Here is a 13,527-nt window from a genome sequence, read left to right on the forward strand (position 1 = left end):
GTGTGTGTGTGTGTGTGTGTGTGTGTGTGTGTGTGTGTGTGTGTGTGGATGTGTTTAAAGTGCAGTATACATAACTCAGACATACATAACTAAGTAATCGAGTCCAAACACGCCGAGCAGCTGATTTAAAGATCTATCCATTGAGACAGCAAAACATCTAATTTCGTTAAGTTAAAATAATACAATGAGCCTCTATAGTTACGCATTTTCGCAGGCACAGCGTGACTATTTTTGCGTGGCGTGATTTGTATGTGTTGTGGTAATGTGGTAAATATTAAACTCATAATGAGATTGCTAAAGCTTATACGGCCTATTTTAGCACTAGAATTCCGCTACAACATTTTCTGAACAGTATTTATCACACAAACAAGGGAATTGCGATAGTACCACACTATAATTAAATTATTTACTTCACTCTTACGTTCAAACACTATATTAATTCCGGTTTCCAATACAATCATACGAAGCAATAGCACACCTGATTCATTCAAAGCGATACTGGCTGAGCCGGATCGACGACGACCGGTTTCGCTGACAATAGGGAGATAGTGAAATATAAACGCAGCACACATACGAAGGCATTGCTTTATGGAAAGGTATATTGTAGTTTTCATTTTATTACAGCATTGTACACAAAACGAACCTACGACGACAAGGTTAATACAATGTTTTAAGGAATAATGAGCTGTGATGGTTTTGGGTTAATAAATTGACAGTTTTGGAATGTACCGCAACAAACAATAAGTGGTAATAATCGGACATGTAAATAAAGTACAAAAGTTTTTAACATTTTGGTTGTAACAGTTAGGGCATTATGAGGGCAAGAAATTGAATGAAGGGTAGAAAAAATCACTTGGTAATTTTCTTCAAGTCGATTTCCGTTTCGCTCAACATGTGAGGAGATTGGTCATTGTTCTTGACATAAATCCTGCAGTTTCTGACCCAGACGTATTGAAAACCTACGTATTTGTCTTTTTCGTACACGACTTATAAAGCATCTTATTTTCTGGGGTCAGGTGTTCATTCACAAATATCTTACGGATGTCTCCAGGTATGCCTAGGTCTGAAGTAGTGATATTGCGAGACCTACGTAAACCCGACAATAAGCTATCTTTGTGAGTTTGATTGTACAGTCGGAATATAATATTACGAGGGTATTCTTTGTTGGGATTCATCTTCTCAACTCTATTGGCATGATCTATATCTTCTGGGCGTAACTGAACTCCCGCCCTCTCAGCTAAACGCATTACATAATCGCGCGGGGATTAGTTTTTGCTTTCTGGAACACCGATCATTTCTAGATTGAGCATCCGTGCAAGTTGGCTATTCCTCCGACGCTCAAGCTCCAGATCAGTGACAATGTTACGAAGTGAAGTGACTTGTGATTCCAGTTGTTCGATTTTAGATGATTTTTTTCCAACTCTGTCACCCGTTTGTATACATCCTGTAGGTCTTGATCTGTGTGTTCCATAGAAGGTTTGAGTTCGTGAAAGGCGCTAGTTAGTTTGGTTAATTCATTTCGAATCCCTTTATTGATGTCGTCACTAAGTTGCGAATTTTTTTGGCGTTTTCCTCCTTGAAGGTATTCAGAGATTCCAGTACTTGGTTTTTAAAACTCGTTAATGCCTCCTAACTGATGAGTCAACATCAGAAAACTTGCGCTTGCGCATCGAAATATTGATCGACTCCTCTAAGTTAGCAGCAGTAAGGTCCGGGTTAGACGAAATGTATTGGGCGAGCGCATCACAGACATGGTAACTAGGTAGATTCACATACACTACTGCAAGTTAAGCGATTATTTAGAAACTGTTACTGCAAGTTAGTAAGCGACGGACTATTTGACACTGTACCACTCAGATTGATGGATGAGACACGCAATTATGAACTCAAAGACTCTTTTGACATGGCACATAGTCGCGCGATAGCTAGAATAATATCTTGTATTTGACACAACACTACGATATGTCCGTTCACCACGACGGTTAGCGAGCGAAAAAGCTTTTACAAGTACAGTTACTTATAACATATTATAACTGTATTTGTATGGGAATAAAGATAACAAAATGGAAAGGATTCATACATCTGCAGGATAGACGTAACTCCACAAGGAGCCGTCTCGCGATTCCTTTTGGAAGATGAGAACCTTACCAACAGGTTTGCACCGTCGATGCCAAACACTGAACAAAGCACCACTTACCTTGATCTGGTTGATGAATACAGGAGCTGCTGGATCACGGCGGCTAGCTGCGATTTGGGTGACAACACGATGAGGATAATTTGATCCGTATGGACAAGTTCACGATATGTCTGTTTAGCATCAGGTTTCACGGTCTCATGAGATTTTACGTAATTTATGTATTTTAGAGAACACCGGTAATTTTTGCCTTGTAGAGGCGGAGCGCGCATCGAAAGTACTCGAAAGTAACGACTTGTAGTGCTTACGCCCGCCAATAGGAGGCACCTTCGTGAATGACGTATTTGCAAACCACGCGAATGTTTAATGAAGAACTTACACGTATATGAAAACCGTATTTATACAGTATTTATTGAGATTTTTTGTGAAATAACTCTACTGGTTCGTTAAGGTTACGTACAAAGATCGAAGATACAACGATAGAAGAAAGTAAAAAAATCTCTCACTAGTGTCACTAGCGGCGACGAATGCCGAAAGCAATACAAAGACGAAAAACAAAAACAGATAGGAGAATTTCGACGACTCGGTAACTAGACCCGTGGCTCAGATAGTTAGAGCAATGCTACGGTGCAGCATGGACGTGGTGACGGTTTAAGTCTCACCGGGTCGACGAAAATTTTTTTGTGTGTTCGATCTTTGTATTCATAATTATATTTAAAAAAATGTTTAGTGTAGTTCTTGAACATTTAGGTTCGTAAAGTATTAGGTTTGCAAATTTAGTATTTTTAAATTTCAGAGAAGAAGCACACTAACTGAATTGTGGGATATCCCTTCGATAGTAAGCACTTTAATATGTCTGCAGTATATTTAAGTACATTGCGATAAGGCTATTTTAGTATTAACATGACCCATATTCTATTGAGCATTGGCCGGTGTGGAACCCCGCACGGCTTCTCCTACATAGCTCCTATCTCTGCGGCTGAGATAACAGACAGATTCGAACCCATGGTCTCTGCTTGAGAGGCTGTAGGTCAAACCGTTAGGCTACCATGGCATGACTTTTATAGACCCGGGGGTCGGAAAAACGTTTAGGAACCAAACGCATATGACAATTCACTAAAGGATCAGTATTACTTTAGAAACTACTTTTGATATCTATTTATAATATCAAATAACGGGACTAACAAGTCGTGCGCCTGATGGTAAGCTACACGCCTGTCCATAACACTTGCAGTGCCACTCAGAGGTTTAAATCGCAAAGATTTGAGGGGCACTGCCACTGCGCCCGTCACCCTGAAACATAAGTTGACACGTCCTAATGTGGCTGTAATTTCACCAATTTTTGTATGTGTGCAAAGATCAAATGTAAAGAAAGAATCCTTTGATCCGGCTAGACTCGGACCTTGCCATACCGTAGCTTTTGATATATATCAGTCTTTTGTATCTTTATAAATAAGCAGTATATACAATAAGTACACAGGACGTCACACGACTATAACAAGCTAAAGGAAAAAACTTTAAACATTGTAGATAGGATTTTATCCTTCATTCAAAGCCTTTTAAAAAGTTGCTTGTCACGTGTGGGAATTGGACGGAATAAATGTGAAAAAATCAAATAGACAATAGATACCGTAGATACATTGGAGTTTCATTGTATATTTTTTCAATAAATTGTATGATTGAACTTTGTTGTCGAATGTTACTTATAAGGAATTAATCCTTATAATTGACCCTTTCGATCGGAATTATAAAAATACAGGTATTTTTCTTTTCATGTTTGGTTGGTCCGATTGCCAGATGAGGCAAGCAACTTTCTTACTTTTAAAAATGAAATAACATCTTCATGAAGAAAAATATCCTTTCCACAATATCCAAAGTGCTTTCTCTCCGTGTTCCACAGCCGTGGAACATTCTGCATAACGTGTCAGTAGTATGTAAATTCACTCGTTCACTGACGTTCACTGATACTGACGCAAATCAGGCGATACCTGATCGTATCGCCTGATTTGCGTATCAAAGTTAAGATGGCGTCAAAATCATATTGTCATTGTACAAAATACAGTAATAACCTTTTCTTTTTTGTTTGTTTAGGGAATGTACAGAGCCAAAAGAAGAAATAATAAAAGAAGCTACATCGATTTACCAATTCCTATGGTGCGTATTTTTTGCAGAGTCAACAGCACATGAAGCTATGCAGTTTTGTCCAAATATCACCTTTAGTGCAACGTAACAAGATGCATCACTGTGTAGCTTGATGTCCGATGTTTGCACTATAAATATTTTATACGTATGCGCATGTAGCGTGTAGTTGTATATTTTCTAGTAGAAATAAGTTCTCCAAATCTCATAAAATTATGCATTCCAAAAAAGTCCAAGGGAAATAAATTCAACATTAACCTAACCTAACCTAACATATATACGTATATGTACGTTCCATGCAGGGCTCGGGTCTCTTATAAGAAGAAAGTTAAGACGACACAGTCCGCCACGCTACCTCAATGCGAGTTGAGGACCTCACTTTTTCCAAGGATTTTGAATCGTCATTGACATTTCAGTTTCAGTAGGATGTTTTTATTTTTTATTTTTGATACCAAAACGTATGTCATGTCTCAGGTTAAAGGTTAAGTTTGTTTAACATGTCTTTTCTTCACACTCATCTACTCAAAATCAAATGGTCGATTAGGAGGTCGAGGAGGTGGACCTCTCAATTGAGAAGCAAACGTTCTTCCACTCCATTGGAAGAACACTACTAGGTGGTAGTCCACTACCACCGCTCTTACGAATAATCTAAATAATTTATAAGTAATTTAAAAAAAAGCTTTTTAAATAATTTATAAGTGGCTTCATTAGCTTCGCCGATAAAAGACTTACAAATGGTAATAAAATAATCAGGATCAAACTTAAAAACTGTGCTTCGGTTTATTTGGTCCCGAGTGTAGGTCAAGAACTTCGTTCCTATCAGTATAAAATGTAGTCTAATGTCGTACGTACTTTTACTCTGCCTTGTGTTACGTACGTAGTCTATCTATATAGTATATCTATACACACTAAATTTCATCTTCAGGTCGTGTCGACGTCTGTCGATTGAAACTATCGAATTTATATAATCATCATCATAGAATCATATACGTCACACGCCTTTAGAAAAATGCATTTAATACTGACTTCCCACGGCCTGTGGTGCCACGGACCGTACCGCACGAGCTTGCACCATCCCGCTGTGGGAAAAGTACCGCCAGTGCCGGAGGGCGCGGGCTCACATTGTATGGGCCTGTAGCGCGAGCTCGTACAAATTGGCGCGGCATGCCTAGCGAAGCCGAATTTAATTGTCGCTTATGCTGGGACCATATTTTTTCATTCGTGTAATGCGTGTGTGCTTTGAAAGTACAAGTGGGAGGTATCGCAACAAATAATTATGGTCGAGGCCGAGTAAATTTAATTAATGTTAATGATTTGTCTTTCAGAGAAGAGTCTATTTCGAGTTCCACCCACAGAGTGTGAGCACAATATTAGGAGCGCCTAGTGATATCTCACATCTTCCTCCAGCAGAACCAATACTTCCAGGTCATACACTATTGCGTCCAGCCTTAGGCATGTTGAAGTCTCAAGTAAAATTCCCACATAGGGAACTCGAAAACGGCGCAGGAGTTTATGGGAATATAGCAAACTTAGGCCTTAAGTGAGTTCGGATTATTTCTTTTTTACAATTTATCTGTTACAATATAGTTGTATAAGACACCATAGTGTCTCAGTAGAAACAACAATTTCACAAATAACCCTTTTAGCACAAGTAAATATTTTTTTGTAATTGGACTTGATGTGGCATTTTTTATGCCATTAGTAAAAAGAAAAAATACAAAAAATCACCCCTCCCAAAACCTTTGCAAAAACTCCCCCGCACGATCATGGCATCCTGTCATGACCCTTACCAAAGCGTTAGCGTATTTTTTTATGACTTAATAGAAGTTTTGAATAAATAGCGATCTATAAAGCAATAGCAAAAATCAACTATAATAATGAAACTTGAAGTTTATCACATGTTTTAATGACCCTAAAAAAACATTTAAGTAAAAAAAAATTATTACTCATTTCTATCCTGGCCAGCACGATCGTGTTTTATGGCTTTACGACTGAATAAAAACTAAAATTTCTAACAATTCACGGTTTAATTATTTTTCATATAAAATGTAACATATACATAATAAGAAAATACACCATTAGGTCATAAAACACGAAATAATGAAATTTAAAAAAATACATGTTTTCCAGTCTCCCGTTCGTCATGTACACGCCCATATTTGTCGCCCTCGGCACAGGTGTGTAACCCTAGAACGCGACTGCACTGCTTTAACAGCGAATATTAATCGAACGCACAAACGATTGGTGTCGATCAGACGCGGTAAACTTGAATACTTTACACTGAATACTTACACGATGTCATATTCTGTGCTGTAAGGGTTATTAAAAATAATTATTTAATATTACTATTTACTACACAAAACTTTAGTAGCAGTAGACGTTCTTGTGTATTACTGCGTTCCGGTTCTGTATGGCAAGGGTGCTGGTGAAATGACAGGCATATGGGACTTGACAACTTACATGTCTCAGGGGAGACGGGCAGTGACAATGTCCCTCAGATTTTTGTGATTTAAAGCTCTGAGTGGCACTGCAACTCTTATGAACAGGCATGTCGTACCAACAGGCGCCCGACTTGTACGTCCAATCACGCTGAACCTATTAGAAAAAAACATGTGAAGATCTTCATGTGAAGTGTGAGCTAGAAAAATGTGTGTAAAAAATCTATCAGCCATCTTTTTTCATTTCCCCGCCAACAACTAACAGTTCGAGCTTAATTCAAATTAAGAGAACCGTTTCATATCTGTTTTATTATTAATTCATTTATAAGGAACTAAATATTGATTTACAATGAAAGTTTTAAATTATTATAATATACACGCAAATTACAAGCTAAAAGTTTGTTCCCGGTTGTTGTTAACAATGTATTTTAAAGACATGACGGAACCGTACGTGTATTTCACACCCTTACTTTTCTAAGCATATTTATTTGCTCAGAAACTGCTCTGTGTTTTGTCAGGTATTGAATTTTTGAATTAGGTTCACCGAATTGTGAAAATTGTAATAAAATTGAGAACGTTGAACACTTGTTGTTGCAATGTACTATGAACGAATGCCAACGACAACTGTTGATGATTACCTACAAAAAAATTCAATCGCTCCAGCATAAGTTTCTTTCAAGCGATTCTATATGAATCTTTATCAAAATATACGAAAATGTTACGCGACATATTAAATCATACACTACAAAAAACTTTATAATAAAAAAGTCATTTTCACTGTTAATTGTGTAACAAATAAAATAAGGCATAATTAACAAAATTCCTAAAATAAATAAATCATATTTGATGGGCATTATACCAACTTCATATTGTAACAATTAGGGCGTTATAGAAGACGTTAACCACGTTTTGATGGAATGTGTTTGGACCGAAAGAATTAGGAGATAGTTGGAGAGTGTGGTTAACATACGACAGACTGGGTAGTGTAAACTGACCGTTCCTTCGTCGAACGAAGCCAAGATACTTAACAACATATATTTAGATAGTCTTAATCTAGGTTAGATGTATAAATTAACTAGCGTTACGGAGCGACATTACCATTAACACACATGGTAAAGCTCCTTAAACTTAGAATAAAAAGAAATATATATAAAAAAATTTTTTTTTCTTTTTATTTGATTTTTACGAACGGTCACGAATGTTATGCAAATGAGAAAAGTGAAATTAGTATGCCCGGATCCTAGATCTGTAGTCCCTGATTACGCTGTAGGGAGGGCAGCTGTACGCGCTTGATTTTTTTTTATATTAACATTTTTTTTGTCTGTTCAGATACGGCAACAGAAACGAGAGAGTTGTGTATACTGGGTTCCGTAGAATGCATCCCACGCGCAGATTTTATCCTGCTCGTAGGGCGTCTGCTAATTATATTATGGTAAGATATTATATAAGCAAAGTTTTTTTGCTTGTAATTATAACATACAGATACGGAGAAAAAGCACTTAAAATATTGTAGATACAATTTTTTGCTTCATGGGGACATTTTGTTTTTAAAAGTAAGTAGGGCAGAGTTGGATATTGCCGCGCGTCTGGTAATTCTGCGCATCTACGCATCTAAATAATTACACGATACTTATGGCTCGTTAACACAGTGTCGTCTCCCGCCTTTGGCATACTACTTGTCGTTAGATACCGAAGTCGATGACCAGCGCGTTGCAACACGAGTATACTCGTACATCGCATGATTAGGGCCAGCGCCAATCGGCGGACGAGAAAGCAGAGTACATTAGATTTTTCAACGTAAACTTTATGCTATAATTAATTGAAATCGGGTAAGGTTCAAATTGCAATACTCTTGAGATCGACGATGTAGCATCGCGGCGCATTTCTACCTGCGCCTCAATCATTGATGTTACTTCGTTTGAAACAGCATAAATAAAGGTTACTTGGAAGAAATTCCTTTATGGGATAAGCTCGGCTTTGTACTTAAAATTAACTCAAAATTTGTAATTTACTTTGTGTTGCAATAATGTGTAAATAGAAAATGCACATTTATTTATTACCTATTTGTTTTGTTTTATTTTACGGAGTACAAATACCTTGTATCGCAATATAATAGAAACTACAATAAATAATTACACGCCAAACAGTTCCTTGCTGATGAGGTTAACGTCCATTGATAAATTTAATAACCTCTATTTTGTCATTTGTATGTAGTTCCATAGTGTAGTACCATAGCATACGTGTCTTTTTATAGTATGGTTTACGGCACTGCCCTCGGACTTTTAATTTCGTTATTCTGATACTCATGATAAAGGAAATCCCCTATTTTGAGACCATATTACTGCCGAGTGTCTTGCTCATTTTCTTCATTTTCATACTATATATTTTAATTTTTACAGTTAGCACCAACTAGTAAGAATCAGAAATTAAAACCAAGGTGAGTGTGTTCTTTTTAAATTTTTAAAAAATTTGAATTTCATTTATTTATAGTACTAAAGAGTTCAGGTGATCGAAATATCGGTTTTTTTTTAAGTATCTACATAAACATAAACATTTCTAGCTTTCAGATATCTTCCATAAATTTAGATTTGGTAAGTATTTCACAAACATAAATAATATGAAAGATTATTTAGTATGTATAAAATTTAAGATCAAAGCACTGTACACACTATTTTATCTTATCTATATGTATAAATACATTTACAGGACAAGAAACAAGCTTCTGCAAAAAAATTGATACAATCTTTACTTGGGAGGAGTCCACCAATAACAAATAGGTAAAAAATAATCTAGTTTTCATTGTACAGTGTTGGTATTGTCATCAGCCAGTCTTGCCATCAATCTCTCTGCCCTTCGGTTCTGCACTTTGCTTCTTGTCTTTAATTCTCGAGGGTAAAAATGTCTAACCCTATGTCTCCCTTGCCTGCTCTTATATTGACCTACACACTACTTCAATTATCTTACCCATCTACTCCTCACATTTTTTTACATATAAATTTGTTTACTTTATATTGCTCCACTCCTTTTCAATGTTTCTTACCTCTTCAGAACCGTTTTTACATGACAACTAGCATGGCAATTGTCGCAGAGTAGTTTCTACGCCAAGTTTAAGAAAAACGTTAAAACATTCTTTATTCTAAATACTGTTTCAATAAATGTGCCTTAATCATTAATTGCCTGTTTTTGATTTCCAGTATCATATTGATTGCGGCGGACTTAAGAAATAAAGATTATGCACCCCTGTCTTACAATAAGGAGAAATCTGTAATTATACACTTTTACAATATAAAATTAACTAGCTGTTTTGGAACCTGTGAGCAATTAAAATTACTTTCACGGTGGAAGATTTGAGATATTCTATGATAATAATAAGTACATACTTTCAATTTCTTTTTAATCCTTTGGGAAGGATGCGTAATGGAAACTTAATAATATTAAAACCATACTACCTAATGCAGAAAGAAAAACCAACAAGGTGGTGTTAAATAGTGTAGAAAAAGAGAAGCTTATTAAAGACAACAGAAAACTGAAGCAGACAGATGTTTGGGCATCTAATATTTTACGACAGTTTTTTTAGAAGAGAGAAATATCAAATAAAAAAAGACAAGGCAACCCCGACACGAAATCATTTAGATTTGATAAGGGTTAAGTTATAGTCATGTTGTATCTAAAGCTCTGAAAAGAAACGGTTGGCGATTACTCCACCGACAAGAGCCTAGAATGAGCTCTTAAATAAGAAGAAAAAGGATCACCAAAATTTACAAATAGTTGCAATAATAACGTATAACGGGGAGCAAATACAATTAGAGATTTAAAACAAAAACTAATTTGCAACATGTTTTTGTTATACTTACTGAAATTAGTTTTTGTATTTCAGTGTACGCAATGATTTATCTTTAATAAAATATTCGTGTTTCTCAATAATTTAATAATCCTTTAAATATTATAAAAATACCGCTTTGGTTATTATATTTATTGTATGTTTTCAGATGTACTATTCTGATGGTTATGAAAGAGACGATGAAGACACCGATAAAGAAGAATATTACTAGTAAGTGCCCGAAATATTGGAACTTCACAATACGACTATTCATGTTTATTTAAATTATTTACCTGTGTGATGTGTGTCACTTGTTGCACATGAACTTTTATGATCTTTGACAAATCTATATGATGTACCTTATTTGTTTTTGATAATACTTCAATGAACAATAATAATAGGAAAATAAATTTTAATAAAGTCTATAGACGTTGCCATGAAATTGGGTGTATATTTATTTGGTTAGTTCTCCAGGTAATCTATTTTTGTTACAGTAAACCAGTAGATAAAAGCCTTGTAAGTCTCAAAAGTTTAAAAAAAGATTTTCTCAGACGTAAAGATCTCAGTCCATATAATTTTTTAAGAACCATCAAACAGTTAAATGGACAATCTAATTTCGGAAAGCAAAACGTATTTATCAATGGATATGTTGATCCATACTTATAGTAATTCTTTTAAGAAGACTTCCAAAAACTTACAGCACGACTTGGCGACGGACACTATCAGAAGATTTATACATAGGTTAGGTACATTCAGACCACGAAAAAAAATTATGCGATCTACCAATGCAACCGTATCTCGATCACATTTACTGCAACCCTTAAGGAATCGAAAGCCAAAAGGACATCATATACATAATCACCTAATTGAAAATACGACTAGAACAACTTGGTTGCTCAAAGATGCTATTGCGAATGAAGATATACGAATGACGTCATTAAGAGACGAAGAACCAAAAATAGATAAACAGACAATGCTTAAATATTCCAAGGTTTGTCATCTTCCAGCCTTCACACCAGTTACATAAAGAAATAATTTTAAAACGTTAGATTATTCAGAACCATTCAATTTGATGGTGATACCCGATCCAAAATATTTGCAGGCACAGGTATTGATTGGTAGCATGTGTCATGCTATCGCATGGGTAGCCAATAAGAGTAACATGACGTGATATAAAAGCTTGTTTATACGTTCTCTAGATAATTATGTCATAAAACAGTTGATAAAGGTATATGTATTTTCAGTACGCTTTTAACAATATAAAGTTTGACAAAGAAGCTCCGGATTTCGCTGCCTTAGTACCATTCAATACATCGGAGAGTGAAGATGAAGTAGAAGAATCTAATGACAAAAAATCGTGGTGGTTCTACAATCAAGTAAATGCCATACCAAGCAATACACGTGCTACTTATTACATATACTCGTAGTCATTTCAATATATTTTATAAATTAGCTATATCAAATAAACAACCTGCTTTCGAAGCAGACGCGGAAATAACCATCAGATAAAATCACTTATGCTATCCCACTAATGTGTCGTATCCCACATGTCATGTCTGTCATAAGATAATCACATGATAAAAATAACGCATTGAAGATTAGCTTTAGAGAGGAGTTCATCATCAATCCATTTATACGTCCCACTGCTGGGCACGGGTCTCCACGGGTATTTTCTCGTACACATTTTTCTTACGGTTTTATGGCTTACATTCTGGTTTGTAATTCTCAAACTAAGAGCCCATTTACCTAATACGACTTCACAGTGGCTCTCTTTGCCCTGAGATCCAGAAGTCAGCACAGCAAACATGGCTGGTTTGCTTTAATAAATAAATTAGTGGCATCAGTACAGGCCACTGGCTTCTGTCCATCGAAGACATTTACACAACTATGAATACAATTCTGTTTTATTTTTATTCCAGGTGGATTTCAAAACTCTGACCAGCGAATAAGTAAAATAATCAATCTATATAGGCTTCAATATCTTTTAATGGTTAAATTTGTTGACAAATACTTCATTTATTTGATATATTCAAAGTAAGGACGCTTGGACACGCGAGGTATTGTATTACGTACCGGCCCTATATGCCGCTCGGAATAAGATGCCCGGGAGAGCGACCAATGTTTTGCTGGCTTTCCACGGCTCGGGATATCACGGGCTACGCCACGTCGCACCGATTTGTACGGGCGAGTTCACACCGCCCTCTTCCCGGCTATCGTTGTATACCGGTTGGCGCTCGTTGTGACGTCACGTCACGTCGTGTCGTCCTCCCGTGGGTCTCGTCCCGAGTGCATATAGGCCCAGATCGCAACATCGCAACGTATCTAGTCTCACACTTCTATGTTGCGTTTCGCGCAAGTCACGCCCAGTCGTGCTAGCGCTGCAGGTCTAAAATATTTTTTTTATGTCAAGCAATAAAACACATAGTTTGCTTAAAGTACCTATCGTGCTGAATTTTCCTATACGTGAGTCCTTAAATTTTTAATGATAAGACTTAGTTTCAATGCAACCAGTTTTAATTTTTATGTATAATAATAAACTTGTGTAAGAAAATCTAAACAATTTTATTTGTCTTATTAGTGACCTAATGCCTGCTTACCCTTGACGTATCTGCCCTTCACGCCCTTTTTCCGAGGGAGTAGATTCATCAGTTTGTATGTATGTTACGCGGTAATTTGTGATCAGATTTTGATGATTCTTTTTTGTTGAAAAGAGGCTACCTCAGTAGTGGTCCCATTTAAATTTGAAGGAAATATTCCACCTCTAAGAGTGGCAAACTGGAGGATGAATCCGGTTTCGCGCACTTTTCAGCAACTGATTTTTATAAAACTTTTTATAAGAATTACATCTATATTGTAATTCTACGAACTTTTTTTTAGTACTCTGTACTGAGATTATAATTTTATGATATCAAGTGACGGAACGAACAAGACGTGCGCCTAGTGTTTAGCGACACGCCTGTCCGTGGTAGGTGCGGGGCCGCTCAGAGCATTAAACC

General features: G+C 36.4%; 1 protein-coding gene across 7 annotated transcripts in view; it reads left to right on the forward strand.

Moving 5' to 3' along the window:
- Nucleotides 1-13,074, forward strand: part of LOC113232881 — a 26,025-nt gene extending 12,951 nt beyond the window's left edge. For 3 of the 7 annotated variants that reach the window (XM_026467758.1, XM_026467761.1, XM_026467759.1), the window contains 13 exons: nucleotides 2,931-2,972; nucleotides 4,226-4,288; nucleotides 5,599-5,813; nucleotides 8,041-8,143; nucleotides 9,111-9,148; nucleotides 9,272-9,302; nucleotides 9,418-9,488; nucleotides 9,906-9,975; nucleotides 10,701-10,762; nucleotides 11,026-11,047; nucleotides 11,232-11,522; nucleotides 11,776-11,907; nucleotides 12,451-13,074. In XM_026467758.1, coding sequence (XP_026323543.1) covers nucleotides 2,931-2,972; nucleotides 4,226-4,288; nucleotides 5,599-5,813; nucleotides 8,041-8,143; nucleotides 9,111-9,148; nucleotides 9,272-9,302; nucleotides 9,418-9,488; nucleotides 9,906-9,975; nucleotides 10,701-10,762; nucleotides 11,026-11,047; nucleotides 11,232-11,522; nucleotides 11,776-11,907; nucleotides 12,451-12,480 — 1,170 coding nt within the window. In that variant the 3' untranslated portion in view covers nucleotides 12,481-13,074. The remainder of the gene's footprint in view (nucleotides 1-2,930; nucleotides 2,973-4,225; nucleotides 4,289-5,598; nucleotides 5,814-8,040; nucleotides 8,144-9,110; nucleotides 9,149-9,271; nucleotides 9,303-9,417; nucleotides 9,489-9,905; nucleotides 9,976-10,700; nucleotides 10,763-11,025; nucleotides 11,048-11,231; nucleotides 11,523-11,775; nucleotides 11,908-12,450) is intronic. The other 4 variants (XM_026467760.1, XM_026467764.1, XM_026467765.1 and 1 more) reach the window with 3 other exon arrangements.
- Nucleotides 13,075-13,527: the final 453 nt, after the last annotated feature.

Source organism: Hyposmocoma kahamanoa, unplaced genomic scaffold, assembly GCF_003589595.1.
Source record: "Hyposmocoma kahamanoa isolate Upper Pololo Valley unplaced genomic scaffold, ASM358959v1 78, whole genome shotgun sequence".
NCBI classification, from domain to species: Eukaryota; Metazoa; Arthropoda; class Insecta; order Lepidoptera; family Cosmopterigidae; genus Hyposmocoma; species Hyposmocoma kahamanoa.